General features: G+C 27.5%; 1 protein-coding gene across 2 annotated transcripts in view; it reads right to left on the minus strand.

The window, feature by feature from the left end:
• Nucleotides 1-10497: 10497 nt before the first annotated feature.
• LOC100212665 (rRNA 2'-O-methyltransferase fibrillarin) overlaps nucleotides 10498-12559 on the minus strand; it is a 10390-nt gene continuing 8328 nt past the window's right edge. For both annotated transcript variants that reach the window (XM_065787835.1, XM_065787834.1), the window contains exons 8-10: nucleotides 12160-12272; nucleotides 11938-12083; nucleotides 10498-10831 (exon numbers count right to left, since the gene is read on the minus strand). In XM_065787835.1, the coding sequence (XP_065643907.1) occupies nucleotides 10807-10831; nucleotides 11938-12083; nucleotides 12160-12272 (284 nt within the window). In that variant the 3' untranslated portion in view covers nucleotides 10498-10806. The remainder of the gene's footprint in view (nucleotides 10832-11937; nucleotides 12084-12159; nucleotides 12273-12559) is intronic.

Below are 12559 nucleotides of genomic sequence, written 5' to 3' on the forward strand. Positions count from 1 at the left end.
TTTAATATCTTAAAAATATTAAAAAAATATGAAGCTGTTTTTTTGCAGGAGACCTTGCAAAAAATTTTCGAAATAACCTCATCAGTTTATGCTTCCTCCAAAGAGTAGAACTTTCTTGAACAATTAGTTGGCATTTAAAATAAACGATAAAACGGAGAAAGTATGAAGAAAACTAGTCCAAAAAATGTGTTAACTGAATTTGAAGAAGAATAGTTGGTTGAGTGGCTTGTAATGTCATCTAATTTGGGTGATCCTAAAACAAAGGGTGAATTAATTAATGTTGCTTCAGACGTTCGGAAATTTTGAAAATCTTTAGATTTTCCGCATTTTAAAAATGGACTTCCAACGAAATATTGGGTAAGATCATTCCTTATAAAAAATCTTGGAATACTTCTTCGTACCCCTGAATTTATTTGTAGAGCAACAGCAATGGTTTTATTCTGCATAAATAAGAGATTTTTTCTGTTTTATAAGAAGAAATGGTTTGCTTCATATCGTTGATCGTCCAGATGCTTTTTACAATATCGATGAGACAAATTTTGAATTAAATCCAAGTTTGAAGAGAGTTCTCTCAAGAAAAGGTGCAAAAACAGTTTATAAGGTTAATTCATCAAGACCTAAAGAAAACATTACTGTCTGCTATTGAATTGGAGCTAATGGAAGTATATAAAAAATCCAGGTTATTTTGAAAGAAAAGTTCACACGGATAGAAGATTTTGCTAATGCTTCTGGAACTGTCAATGGCAATTTTTTGTTCACTCAAACTGAATCTAGATAGCAAAACCAACGCTTCTTAAAAGATTATATTCAAAGAATTAATGACGAATTGAAAGGTGTTGCACGTCCTGTTTTCATATACTTAGACAATCATCCAAGTCACATTAATTTTCATATATTTAAATGGTGCAAGAATTGGGGAATTCACGAAAACGGGGAACCAGTTGCAAAAAAGAAGCGTGAATTACCAGCTTAAAATGTTTAATAATATATATGCTTTTAGTTCTTTTAAGAAATGAAATTCGAATTTCTTTGATTCTTACAAGCTCAAATACATTTAATTTAAAGGTTTCTTTATAAATAAATGACACAAAACATTAATATTTCTACCACAAAAAACAGATTTCATACCCCAAAAAAATTTTGGTACTTTGTTAGTAACTTGTTTGCTAGTAACTTTGTTTTTAAGAAAAAACAATAAGGCGCAATTAAAATGGGATAGTAATATGTATAATATTTTCTTCACAACACATTTTTCTGCCCTCTAAAAAATGAAGCGTTGATTTGATGTTGATTAACGTTGATTTTGCGTTGACATTAGCGATCAACGGCGATCAACTATAAACTAGCGATCAACGGCGATCAACTACAAATGGATGTTGTAGCAACAGCAATGTTATCAACAGCAAATCAACGTTTATTTAAAAACACTGAGCGTTCGTTGATTTACTGTTGACACAAAACAAATTTATTGAGCTGTTTTCTAACAACAATTTGCTGAGCAAACAGCATGTTCTGCTGGGGTTTTTTTGTTATTTTTGGTGGTAATAAAACGTTTGTTCAAATTTTAATTATATTACGGTACCGTAATATAAATAAAACCTTTATAGATGGATAGAATAAATGGATAGATAAAACCTATGAAATGAATATAAACTTTATTGAAAAACATATATTTTGTTAAGTAATTATATTTTCAGTTCTTGAATAAAGATTATCCTAATGAAATTAAGGTAGTTCTTTAACTATTTGAGGATAATAGAACATCTTAATATAAAAATTTTCACAATTTAAAATGAAAAAGTCACAACTTGGCAGCAATTTGGCTTATTAATGCTTATTATAATAACATTGCTATTATCATAGCAAATTAGTAATATTTACGACTGCAAGTATTTGCCTGATAAATTCTGACTGCAAACTTAAATCATATAGACTATATGATTTAAGTTTGCAGTCAGAATTTATCAGGATTAATTTAGGAAAATTAAGGAATTATTTTAGGAATTATTTTAGGAATTAATTTAGGAAAATTAAGGAATTATTATTCTTATACAGAAAAAACCAATTTAAATTGCATTTTGTACTATATTATAGTACAAAATGCAATTTAAATTGGTTTTTTCTGTATAAGAATAATAAATCCTTAATTTTTTTTTTCTTTTGTGATGTAATAAAATAAAAATAATAATGCCTAAATGTGACAGAAGCCTATACATGAGAGAATTTATAAAAGAAAAACGAGATACTGAAAAAAGAATAAAATATCTTCTTGAAGAGTGCAATATTGTTGGTAGATGGAATTGCTTTCATCTAGATTTAGACATTCAAAAGATTTTTGAAGTTTCTGAAGATGTGCACATCGATATATTTATGATTTCAATCACTTTGCCTGAAAATAAATTTTGTTTAAGTAAAGTTGAATCTTATTATGGTGATGTTGACAACATTGCAGTTGAAAATAGTTTATACAGTAGTGTTGATATTCTAACTTCAACAAAAAAAATTTTATATGAGAGGTAATTAAAATACTGTATAAAATATGATGCTTAAAATGCACTTTTATTTCACTTAAATAAATTTACTCCATCTATACCAAAATGCAGGCAGACATTACAAAAATCTCTTCAAAAAGTTAATGTTTTATATGTCAGTGGAGGCGATTATATATATCTTAGAGTTGAAAGTGCAATTGATTATTATATATCAACAGTTGGAAATAAGGAAAAGCTTGATCTAATTGTAAGTATTGATGGTGCACCTATGTACAATAGTAAAAAGACTTCCATTTGGCCTATACTATTTACAATAAACAGAAAAGGGCCATATGCTGTTGAGTACTTTGAAGATTTTATTCTTGAAATGAAAAAATTTCAAACTAATGGGTATAAACAGCTGCATGTGACTATTAAACTTCGCACTGGCATGGCTTTTAAAAATAATTTGTATAAAGAAGAAGGTGACCAACTTGACAAGAGTCTTTCTCCGCTTGTTCAGTTAAATTTCCCAATGGTAACTGGATTCCCATTGGACTATATGCACCTTATATGTCTTGGGGTAATTAAAAAACTTCTAATAAACTGGTGTAAAGGTCCCGGATGTATTAGAATAAGTCAATCTGTTAAAGACAGTATTTCAAATGAACTCAGAAATTTACAAAGTTATACACCATCCAATTTTCAATGTAGACCACACACTTTAAATGAACTTGAGAAGTGAAAAGCAACCGAGTTTTGATTCTTTCTGCTTTATGCTGGACCTGTTGTTTCAAAAAGGAAAAATAAATAAAACTAACTATGACTTTTTTATTTCTCTTTCAATTGCTATGCACATACTGCTTTCTGATAAAATGGTGGAAAATGAATTGTTGCATTTGCTAAATAGTTGCTTATATGGTTTAATTAGAGAAGTACAAATTTTGTATGGGGAGATCTTGGTAACATACAATGTTCATAGCATGATTCATTTAGTTGATGATTGTGTTAACTTTGGGGAGAGTCTTGATCATCTATCAGCTTTTCCTTTTGAAAACTTTTTGGGTTGAATTAAAAAAATGGTGCGAAAAATCACATCAGACTGTTGCCCAAAAAGTGAATCAACTAGATGAGAGAAAAAAGTTGGATATTTTTCTTAGAGAAAGGAATGGTAAAGAAATTTCTGTCCAAGTGGTAAATAAAAAGATCACATCAAATCTACGAGACAGAGTTTATTTCATTCAAGACAAAGGGTTTATTTTAGTAGAAGAGGTTTTGGTAGATCTTGCAAAATGCAACACTCTAAATCGTCATTCAGTTCGAAAGTTTTTTCCTGATTGTTTTGAAACATCTTATTTAGACATTTTTTTTTTTTTTTGTTATTCACCTCCTCAAGGCCGAGAAGGCCACTACAGATGAGGAAGGCTACTTATTAGTGGTTATAACCCTCTCTCAACTCTATAACTCCGAAACACGAACCTTAGGGAACAAGGCCGCTGCGCGGAGAAACAAGTTGAGCGCGGTACTACCAGGGACGTGGTGGGGATCGAACTCGGAACCTCTCGCCTATGAAGCGAGCGCTTTACCACTACACCACTACCGCATTTGTTATGTAAATTCATTAGCCAACCTAAAAACAATTTTTCTGAAAAAAGAACTTTTGAAAAAAGGCTTGATGATACCTCTTCAAAAAGGTGGTTATGCTTTTTTTTTCTGCTTAGACATTGTGATATTGCTTATGATCACTGATTTCTTGAATTAAAACACAAATTTTGATTATACTTGCAGACCATCAATTTTTAAAGAATGTCTGTGCATGTGTCATTATGTAAAATTTGTTATAAATTTGTCAAATATATAGTTCATTGAATAATTTTAAAGTGAGTTTAATGCATTTTAATTTATAAATTTTTTGTGTGAAACAAATAGCTGGTATGTTTATAGAAATAATAAAATATTTACGCTGGTGTTTTACATTAATAAATATAAAAAGCGTTTTACAAAGTTCATTGTTTTTAATCTCTAATGTATTTTTAATTTTATTTTGTAACTTATATAAGATTGTTTAGAATTAAATTCCACCAGAATATTGAAATGTCATATGCCATTGTTGAATTTTTAAATGGAAAAATTAAAGTAGTGGTAGTGATTACTAAAAGTTGGATGAAAAATGATGGGAAAACGCTTCTGGAATTTATTTAAAATATCCGCTGCAATTCGTAAAGCTGTCACAACCTTGCAGGCACCAACCTCTGATTGGAAGATATACCCAGCTAGGATTTTATACACTACAGGTTTGCATATTACTATAAAAAAATGTAAAAAAATTGAATTAGATACTGAACTGTATGTTTTGACCAGGGCACTGGAGAGGATAAACGTGCTGGTGCAAATTTATTTTGGGCCCCCCTTCACAATATGACTATTCTCTCATTTAATATCACTTATTTTAAATCCAATATTCCAACGGGCATTTGTTTAAATTATATGTTCTGAATGTCATTAGAATGTTTAAAGAAGATTCTTAACAATTTTTTTAATCGTTGACAAAAACATTTTTATTTTGGAGTCTTTATAAAAAAAAGTTTTTTTAACAATGTTTTTAGTTTTTTTTTTAAACTGTTAATGTTTTTTAAAAACTAAAAAATTCATTAATTTTCATGGGTTTTTCATTAAAATTCATTAATTTTTATGCGGTGCACCAACTGCACCCCATTCTCTCATTTTATTAGATATTGATAAATGATTTTACGTACATAGATTTGTGTTTAAATTTTTATGAAAAAGCTTAGTCACGCTTAGAGAAAACTGCAGATACTTTAAATATTGAAACTGACACCGAAGAGAAAAAAGGGACAAAGCAAAATTAAATTTTACTAAAATTAGTTTTAAATAAATAAATAAATTTCCAATAAAGAATTACACAAATCATGCACTTTTTGTTGTTTAAAAAGCAAAGTTTATATTAAAGGAGAAAGACTGCAATGACATTCTCTGAAAGTGATGAAGATAATGTGGTTGGTGATGAAGAACTATACAGAAGATATTATTTTGATAGCTCAAATAGCCAAAGAACATCTAACGTGATTCTAAATATAGCAGGTTAACTATTTTTGTAAAAGTAACATAATGGTTTGTTAAAAAATATGCTTATTTTTTTACTGAATTATAAATGTTTTTAAATCGATATCAACTCCCGATTTACACAGTAAAATAGCAAGCTTTTGAGTTGCTGAAAAAAACATTGACTTCTCGAAAGAAACTATTCTATCTCAAGGGAAAATGATGTTGTCTTCAAATATATTGGTAAAAAAAAAGTCCTAATGTTGCTTTTGTTCTAATTAAAATCTGTGTGCGTGTGGAGTAAAACAATTAATAGAAATCAGAACTATATGTTATAGAATATAATTTTGTTGTCAACAAACAAATATTTTATAAATATATGTTTGTTGACAAGTTTAAATAAAAATCACTATATAATGTTTAAAAATTTTGTTTAATTTTTGTAGGTATAATTTATCTATACCTAGGTAGAAAATGGCTCTAAAAATTTAAGACATTTGTCTTGCCAGGGTAAATAAAATTTTTAAGAATGTACATTTCAATGTGTTAATCAAAGTTTTATTTATTTTTTCCATTTAGGTAATTTTTCATGGTTAATTTTTTACAAAATATTTTACATAAATAATAATAATAATAATATTATTTATTTTACTACATTTTATTTTTAAGATTTTCAAAACGTTGCATTGAGTTGGATGGCAAAAATAGATAAAAAGGTACTACTGTTGCTTTTTATTTTAATATCAAGGATTGCATAAGACCCCCACAAATTTTCAAAATTTTGAATCAAATCAGAAAAGTGATTCAAGAGTCAATTTTAAAAATCCATGTATTGAAATTAAGATTAATATTTAATGAAAATTAATATAAATTTCATTCATATAGAATGAACATAATATGTATTCTGACCCTTAAGTAATTTTTATTTTTGTAATAATAGATGAGTTCTCTTAGTTGTTGTGGAGGTAATACTCCATATAAATGGGCTTTTGCTTTTGGAAAGTTGTTGATGAGCGAGGATGCTGGGGCCTGTTTTAATGTCTCTGGTGGTTCATTGAAGATAAATTTTAAAACATAAACCCTGTATCATATGATAGTGGGTTAGAATGGTTTTATGCATTTTTTTAGATTTTTTTTTTTACAGGAAATATATTTTGTTTGCCCTAGTCAGTCATTTATGTAACTATTTGCTATAATTTCTGCAGTTTGATTTATTTTTAATTTGATTTGAATTTTTGATTTAGATGCGATTACACGACAGCATCATGATGCAAAAATTTGCGAATGTTGATCAGGCATTTTGAAATTTTCAAGACAATAAGGAACACGACTCAATCAAAAAGTTTTAAAAATGAACAATGCTGCAAACGCTAAATAAATTGTTTGAAAATGTAAATTTTGTGTTAAATTCAATAAAAAACTTTCTTACTTAACGCAGTGCCTACTTTATTTCATTATTCTTTTGAGTTAGCTTTGAATTGCTCTATCAATAAATTTTTTGCTAAATCCTTTATTTACAGCCTGTTTTTTACAAAACAAATTAAGGTATGAGCAATATGTATAAATTTTATATATAAATATTTTATATATGTACATATATACATACATAATATATATATATATATATATATATTATATCAATTATTATATAATATCAATTATATATATATATATATATATATATATATATATATATATATATATATATATATATATATATATATATATATATATCAATTATTAGAAAATCACTTAACAAACATTTTTTTCAATTAACACAGTGTTTCATCAATAAAAATACTCATCATAAATAATTAGTTTTTTTTATTACAGCATTTCTGATGAGTCTTTTTATTGATGAAACACTGTGTTAAATGAAAAAAAAAATTTGTTAAGTGATTTCCTACTAATTTATAATTGCTCTGTTCTTCTAAGAACATTGAGCACTCTATTTTGTAGAATACATTTTAAAGTTGTTTATGTATATATATATATATATATATATATATATATATATATATATATATATATATATATATATATATATATATATATATATATATATTGAAAGTGTTTACGCAGCATATCTCTAAGTTGATTTTAATGACATAAACACAAAACTTTCATTACATCTGTTTTGTTTTTTAATTTTTTCGGTTAAATACTTACAAATAATGGTGTATTTCAATTGTTTTGTTTTTTATATAAACAAACAAAATTGACGCATGCTTTTTTATTTTACCGCACTTAAAGATTGTTTCGTAATGCAATGACTTTTTATTCTCAAAAAAACATGCTTAAAATACTGAATAAGACTTTATACTAAACAATATGCTAATCGCAGCTTGTATTTTAACAAATTGTTAAAACTAGATGTAACCGCTATTTAAAATAACATATTTAAAATAACATATTACGCTATTTAAAACAATGTATAATAATATTAATTTTTTTTTTGTAAAAAAATTTACAATTTTTACATTGTAATTGAAGTATCGTTATAAAAAATCAATTAATGTAATTAGAGTAAAAAATCAATCATCATGTTTTAATTATTAATATTTTTCTATTAGTCATAAAAGTCTTAATTCATTTTAAATAAGGCATCTCATATAGGGGAGACCGGGGCACGTTGGCCCACGGGGTAGGTTGGCCCATTGGAGTTTATTCAAAGGCTACGCGCTTTAACTTTTAAAAAAATAAACTAAAAAACAAAAAGCTAAAAATTTACACATCAAGGAAAAAAAAGTGGGCCAACGTGCCCCGGCCTCCCCTACAAAAGAAATATAAATCGACAAAAAACAATCTGACGGAACAATAAAAAAGAAATACACAAAAGCATTGAAATCATCAGATGAAATTTGGTTAGTTTGATACTCGCTTGAAGATATTAATACCAGTTCTCTGCCTACTACTCACGATGTCTACAAGTTTTTAGGTTTATATATTTTTTTAAATTTTTTCAAATTTCAATTGGTGTATTACATACTTTCTTTTTAAAAGAAAATAATGTGCTTTAATTGAATTTCTGCTTTTGTTTGTTAAGGTATCACTTAAAAGAGATGAACAACTCATTTCAAGTTTTTTCCAAATATAAAAAATAATTGAATAGTAAATTATTTCAAAATTAAAGTAAGCTGCTAAATTAACAATAAAAACTGTTAAAGTATTTTGGGATAAAGCTGATATTCCTTGCAAGCAGGAAATACGTTATAATAAAACTGTAGATGACTCGGTTGTTATTGATATACTCTTCCTTGAATGGTGTTGTTACACAAATTTTAGAAAGGAAATTCATTGACACTGATATTTTATCTGAAAAATGTAAACAGTGTGAAATGTGGAAACCGAAAAAAAGGTAATTTAGATGCATATAACAGCTGGAAAGAAACTCATGTATGTTCAATAAATCATTTTGGAAGTATATGGAAGTTATTAGAATGAAAAGAATGTTTGCTCGATCTGTACATCTTCATTGCCTAAGATACACATTTTTTATTGGAGATGGTGACAAAAAATCTTTCGATGAGATTTGAAAATCAGATTCATGCCCAAGTCATACCATCATCAAAAGATAATGTATAGGACATGTCCAAAGGCGTGTTGGAACACGTCTACGTATACTTGAAGACGATTGCAAGGGTAAAAAGTTGACCGATGGTAACAACATTTGGGGAGAGAAAGGTCGTTTAACTAGTAAAGTGATTAACACTCTTTAAAACTATGTTGGAATACCACTTTTACATTCTTTAAAACTGTTGGCCATACGACTATATAGTCGCAATCTTTATGGATGAAAAAGGCTGTGTAGCTCTGATTCTTGGTGCAAATACCAACAGGATAAAATTACAGCAGCAAAAAGATATTAAAAGATTAAGGTGGCTACCCACTATTAAAAGTCTAAAAAAAAATTTTTTTTTCTTTCTATTTTTTGGAAGTTTTACCCTTTATAAACAATAAAATATATAACAATAGAAGAAAAATTTATAAGTTTGCCCTAATTTTGTTCCTTAAAAAGGGGTAAACATCCAAAAGTTCCTTAGCAACGGCCTTAGTGACAGTTGGAATTTTTTTTCTCCAGAACTAATATGCACTTTTTTTCCATATTTTTACTGTACCTTAACCAAGTTCTTATCTACACCGTTAAGTTATTCACGCGCTAAATGACATTGGTCAAAAGTACTAAAATCAGACCATATTTGAATTTGAAGCTTTTTATTTTTGAACTTTTCTTTTTCCAATCCGTTTTTCTCCATTTAAAGATTTTCTACCTTCTAACAAAGATATCTATGGTTTTGTTTAATATTTTTCGTTGAAATTTTTTAAAGAGATAAAACTTAGTTAGATAAATGTGCTGAGTCAAAAATATATATACTATGGTATCCCATTCAAGTTAAAATTTGGGTCAATGGGGCCATTTTTATACTAAATTGTAAATTTCAGAGAATTAAATAAAAGTATGTTTTATTTTTGACTCAGCACACAGTTTATATAAGAAGCAAGGTTTTTGAAAAGTTTCACTTAATTTGGAAAACTCTGCAACAAGTTAACCTTGTTAGGAAATATGCTATTTTTGAGTTAATTATGTGCATAATTCATGACGTAATATAAAATTTTTTTGTATTTTTTTTGTCTTATTTGATTCCAATGCAATTGAAATGTTTAGATAAAGTGGGATAAAAGGGTTCATTTAAAGATTTTATTTAAATAGTGGGTAGCCACCTTAATATTCATAAAGCTGTTTCATGTTTCTGTTCAGCTATAAGCCTAATAATTTGTTAAGATTTAAAAATATATGATTTTATTAACCCATCATCATTGATGATAAATCTATATCAAACAGATCATCTCTATTTATTTGGCAAATCAATCGGCTTATTAACCATTATTTGAGTTTAAATTTGCCCAATGGAAGTTTAAAGAAAAAACAATTTAAAATACGACGAGCTGAAAAAATACCACATTTCCTTTAAACATTCTTAAAAATACTGAAAACATAGCTAAGTTTCTTTATTAAACTTATAAAAATGTTATAAAACTAATTTATCAGGCGTCACGCAAAACTTATTATATAACTCTGCACCAATCGAGGGTTATCACCAATCAGTCGAGGCTTATGATCAATCAATCGACCTTTATTCCAATTATATTTTTAAAAAAATTGTCTAAAACATTAAGTTTATCTTTTGTAAAAATAAAACGCAGTTTTATAATAAGAATGATATATAAAAGTCAGTGATCGCTCCAAATAAATAAAACGAAGATAACTTTCTCAATCTTTCTTCTTTGGTGGTGCCCTATCAAACAGAATCAATAGTAAATGCAATTTTTATAAAAAAATAAATCAATTCAACAATCTTTAACTCTGATAAAATATATATATATATTTTAAAGTCATGTTTATTCAAAAATAAGGTGGAAAAATAGAAAAAAACATAGCATGCATAAATTTAAGACACAAAATGGCTGAAGGCGTTAATATACAAGTTCATATTTTACGCACATAAAGGTTTGACTAACGCTTTCACACGAACTTATAAATATTTATAATCCATAATTATTTACATATAAATATTAAATCGTTATGAATCTACGTTAAACTGCTTAAATACAATTGAACAATTAATTTGAAAAATCCTATTGCCCACCATTTGCGGTAAATAGTAATGGGGAGTATTATTCAGTAAAAAAGACTTATAACTTAAGCACATATTTCTATGGAGCTGTGTTATTGATTTTGCTAAACCTACTTTTATGTAAGCATTAAAAATGGCTGAGATAATCAGCGATTATTTTAAAACAAGATTGTGTGGACAGTGGGGTTTATTAAATAAGTGTTTTTATATTTTATAGTTAAGCTATCAACTATATTGCTTAAATATAAAATATTAAGTCAAATTTTAGTTTATTCAAATCAGAATTGTTAGTCCTTGGCCTTACCTTAGGGCCAAAAACATAGACCTTGGCCTTGATTGTTTTGACCTTAGCCTTCAAAGAATAATACATAAAATTAAAGACTTAAAAGTTTTTATTCTATATTTTTATATATTTTGGTTTTCGACTTTCATATATATCTACAAGTATATTTTCTTATTGACTTCATTGAAATCTGGGCATAACCTTGTTTTTTTTACATGTGGTTTTGTCACAGCACTTGCTACTTAAAGTTTTGTTAATAATTGCCCTTAACGTAAGGCAAAAATTTAAGTCTTTGGACTTGAAAATCTTTGTGCAGGCCTTGACCTTGGCCTTGTAACAACATGTGGCCTTGGCCTTGCTACTTTTGGCCTTGTTAACAACTCTGATTTAAATATCCAACAAATATAAAACTTATAAAATAATAAGTTACTAAATTTAATAACAAAAAAGATTAGGTTCTATCCAAACATGTAAAAACTCAGACCTATATGTACCAACAACAACAGCATGATCTCTTTCATATGGCTCCAGAGTAAGTTGTTCCTGCGGTTTAAGTTTTTCAGCTTGTAGTTTTTTTACTTCTCCTGCAAAAACAGCAGCTGGTGATGCCGTAGAGTCAATGCAATTAGCCTAAAGAAATCATAAGAAAAATTATAGCGAAAGAACAGGAATTTGAAATATTTAAAAAACATTAGGTAACTAGTACCTTAATAGATATAACAAAGTGACCATTATTTTTTAGAAAATTATGCGCATTAAGGGCAACAATTCGAGCTTGATCAGGTTGAGCAACATCAGCAAATATTGTATCAACCATACCTGTAATATTAAAAAACGAATTTAATAAAAAAGTTTGTTTATTAATATTTAACAATTCTCTGCATTCTTTTTTCTCTCCTGTGCAGGAATGGATGAATAATGAAATTTTTTACATAAATAACAATTTAACAACCATTAGCTTTTACAAGTATATTGCATTTCAATACTTTATTTAAAATGTTTACCATCCTGTAGCCATCTGTTAAAGTAAATCAAATTAAATTAATAAAACACTGTTATATAATAATTCAAATTTTGTTTTAATGGCTTTATGGATTGAATTTTTG

Source organism: Hydra vulgaris, chromosome 01 (assembly GCF_038396675.1).
Source record: "Hydra vulgaris chromosome 01, alternate assembly HydraT2T_AEP".
NCBI lineage: Eukaryota > Metazoa > Cnidaria > Hydrozoa > Anthoathecata > Hydridae > Hydra > Hydra vulgaris.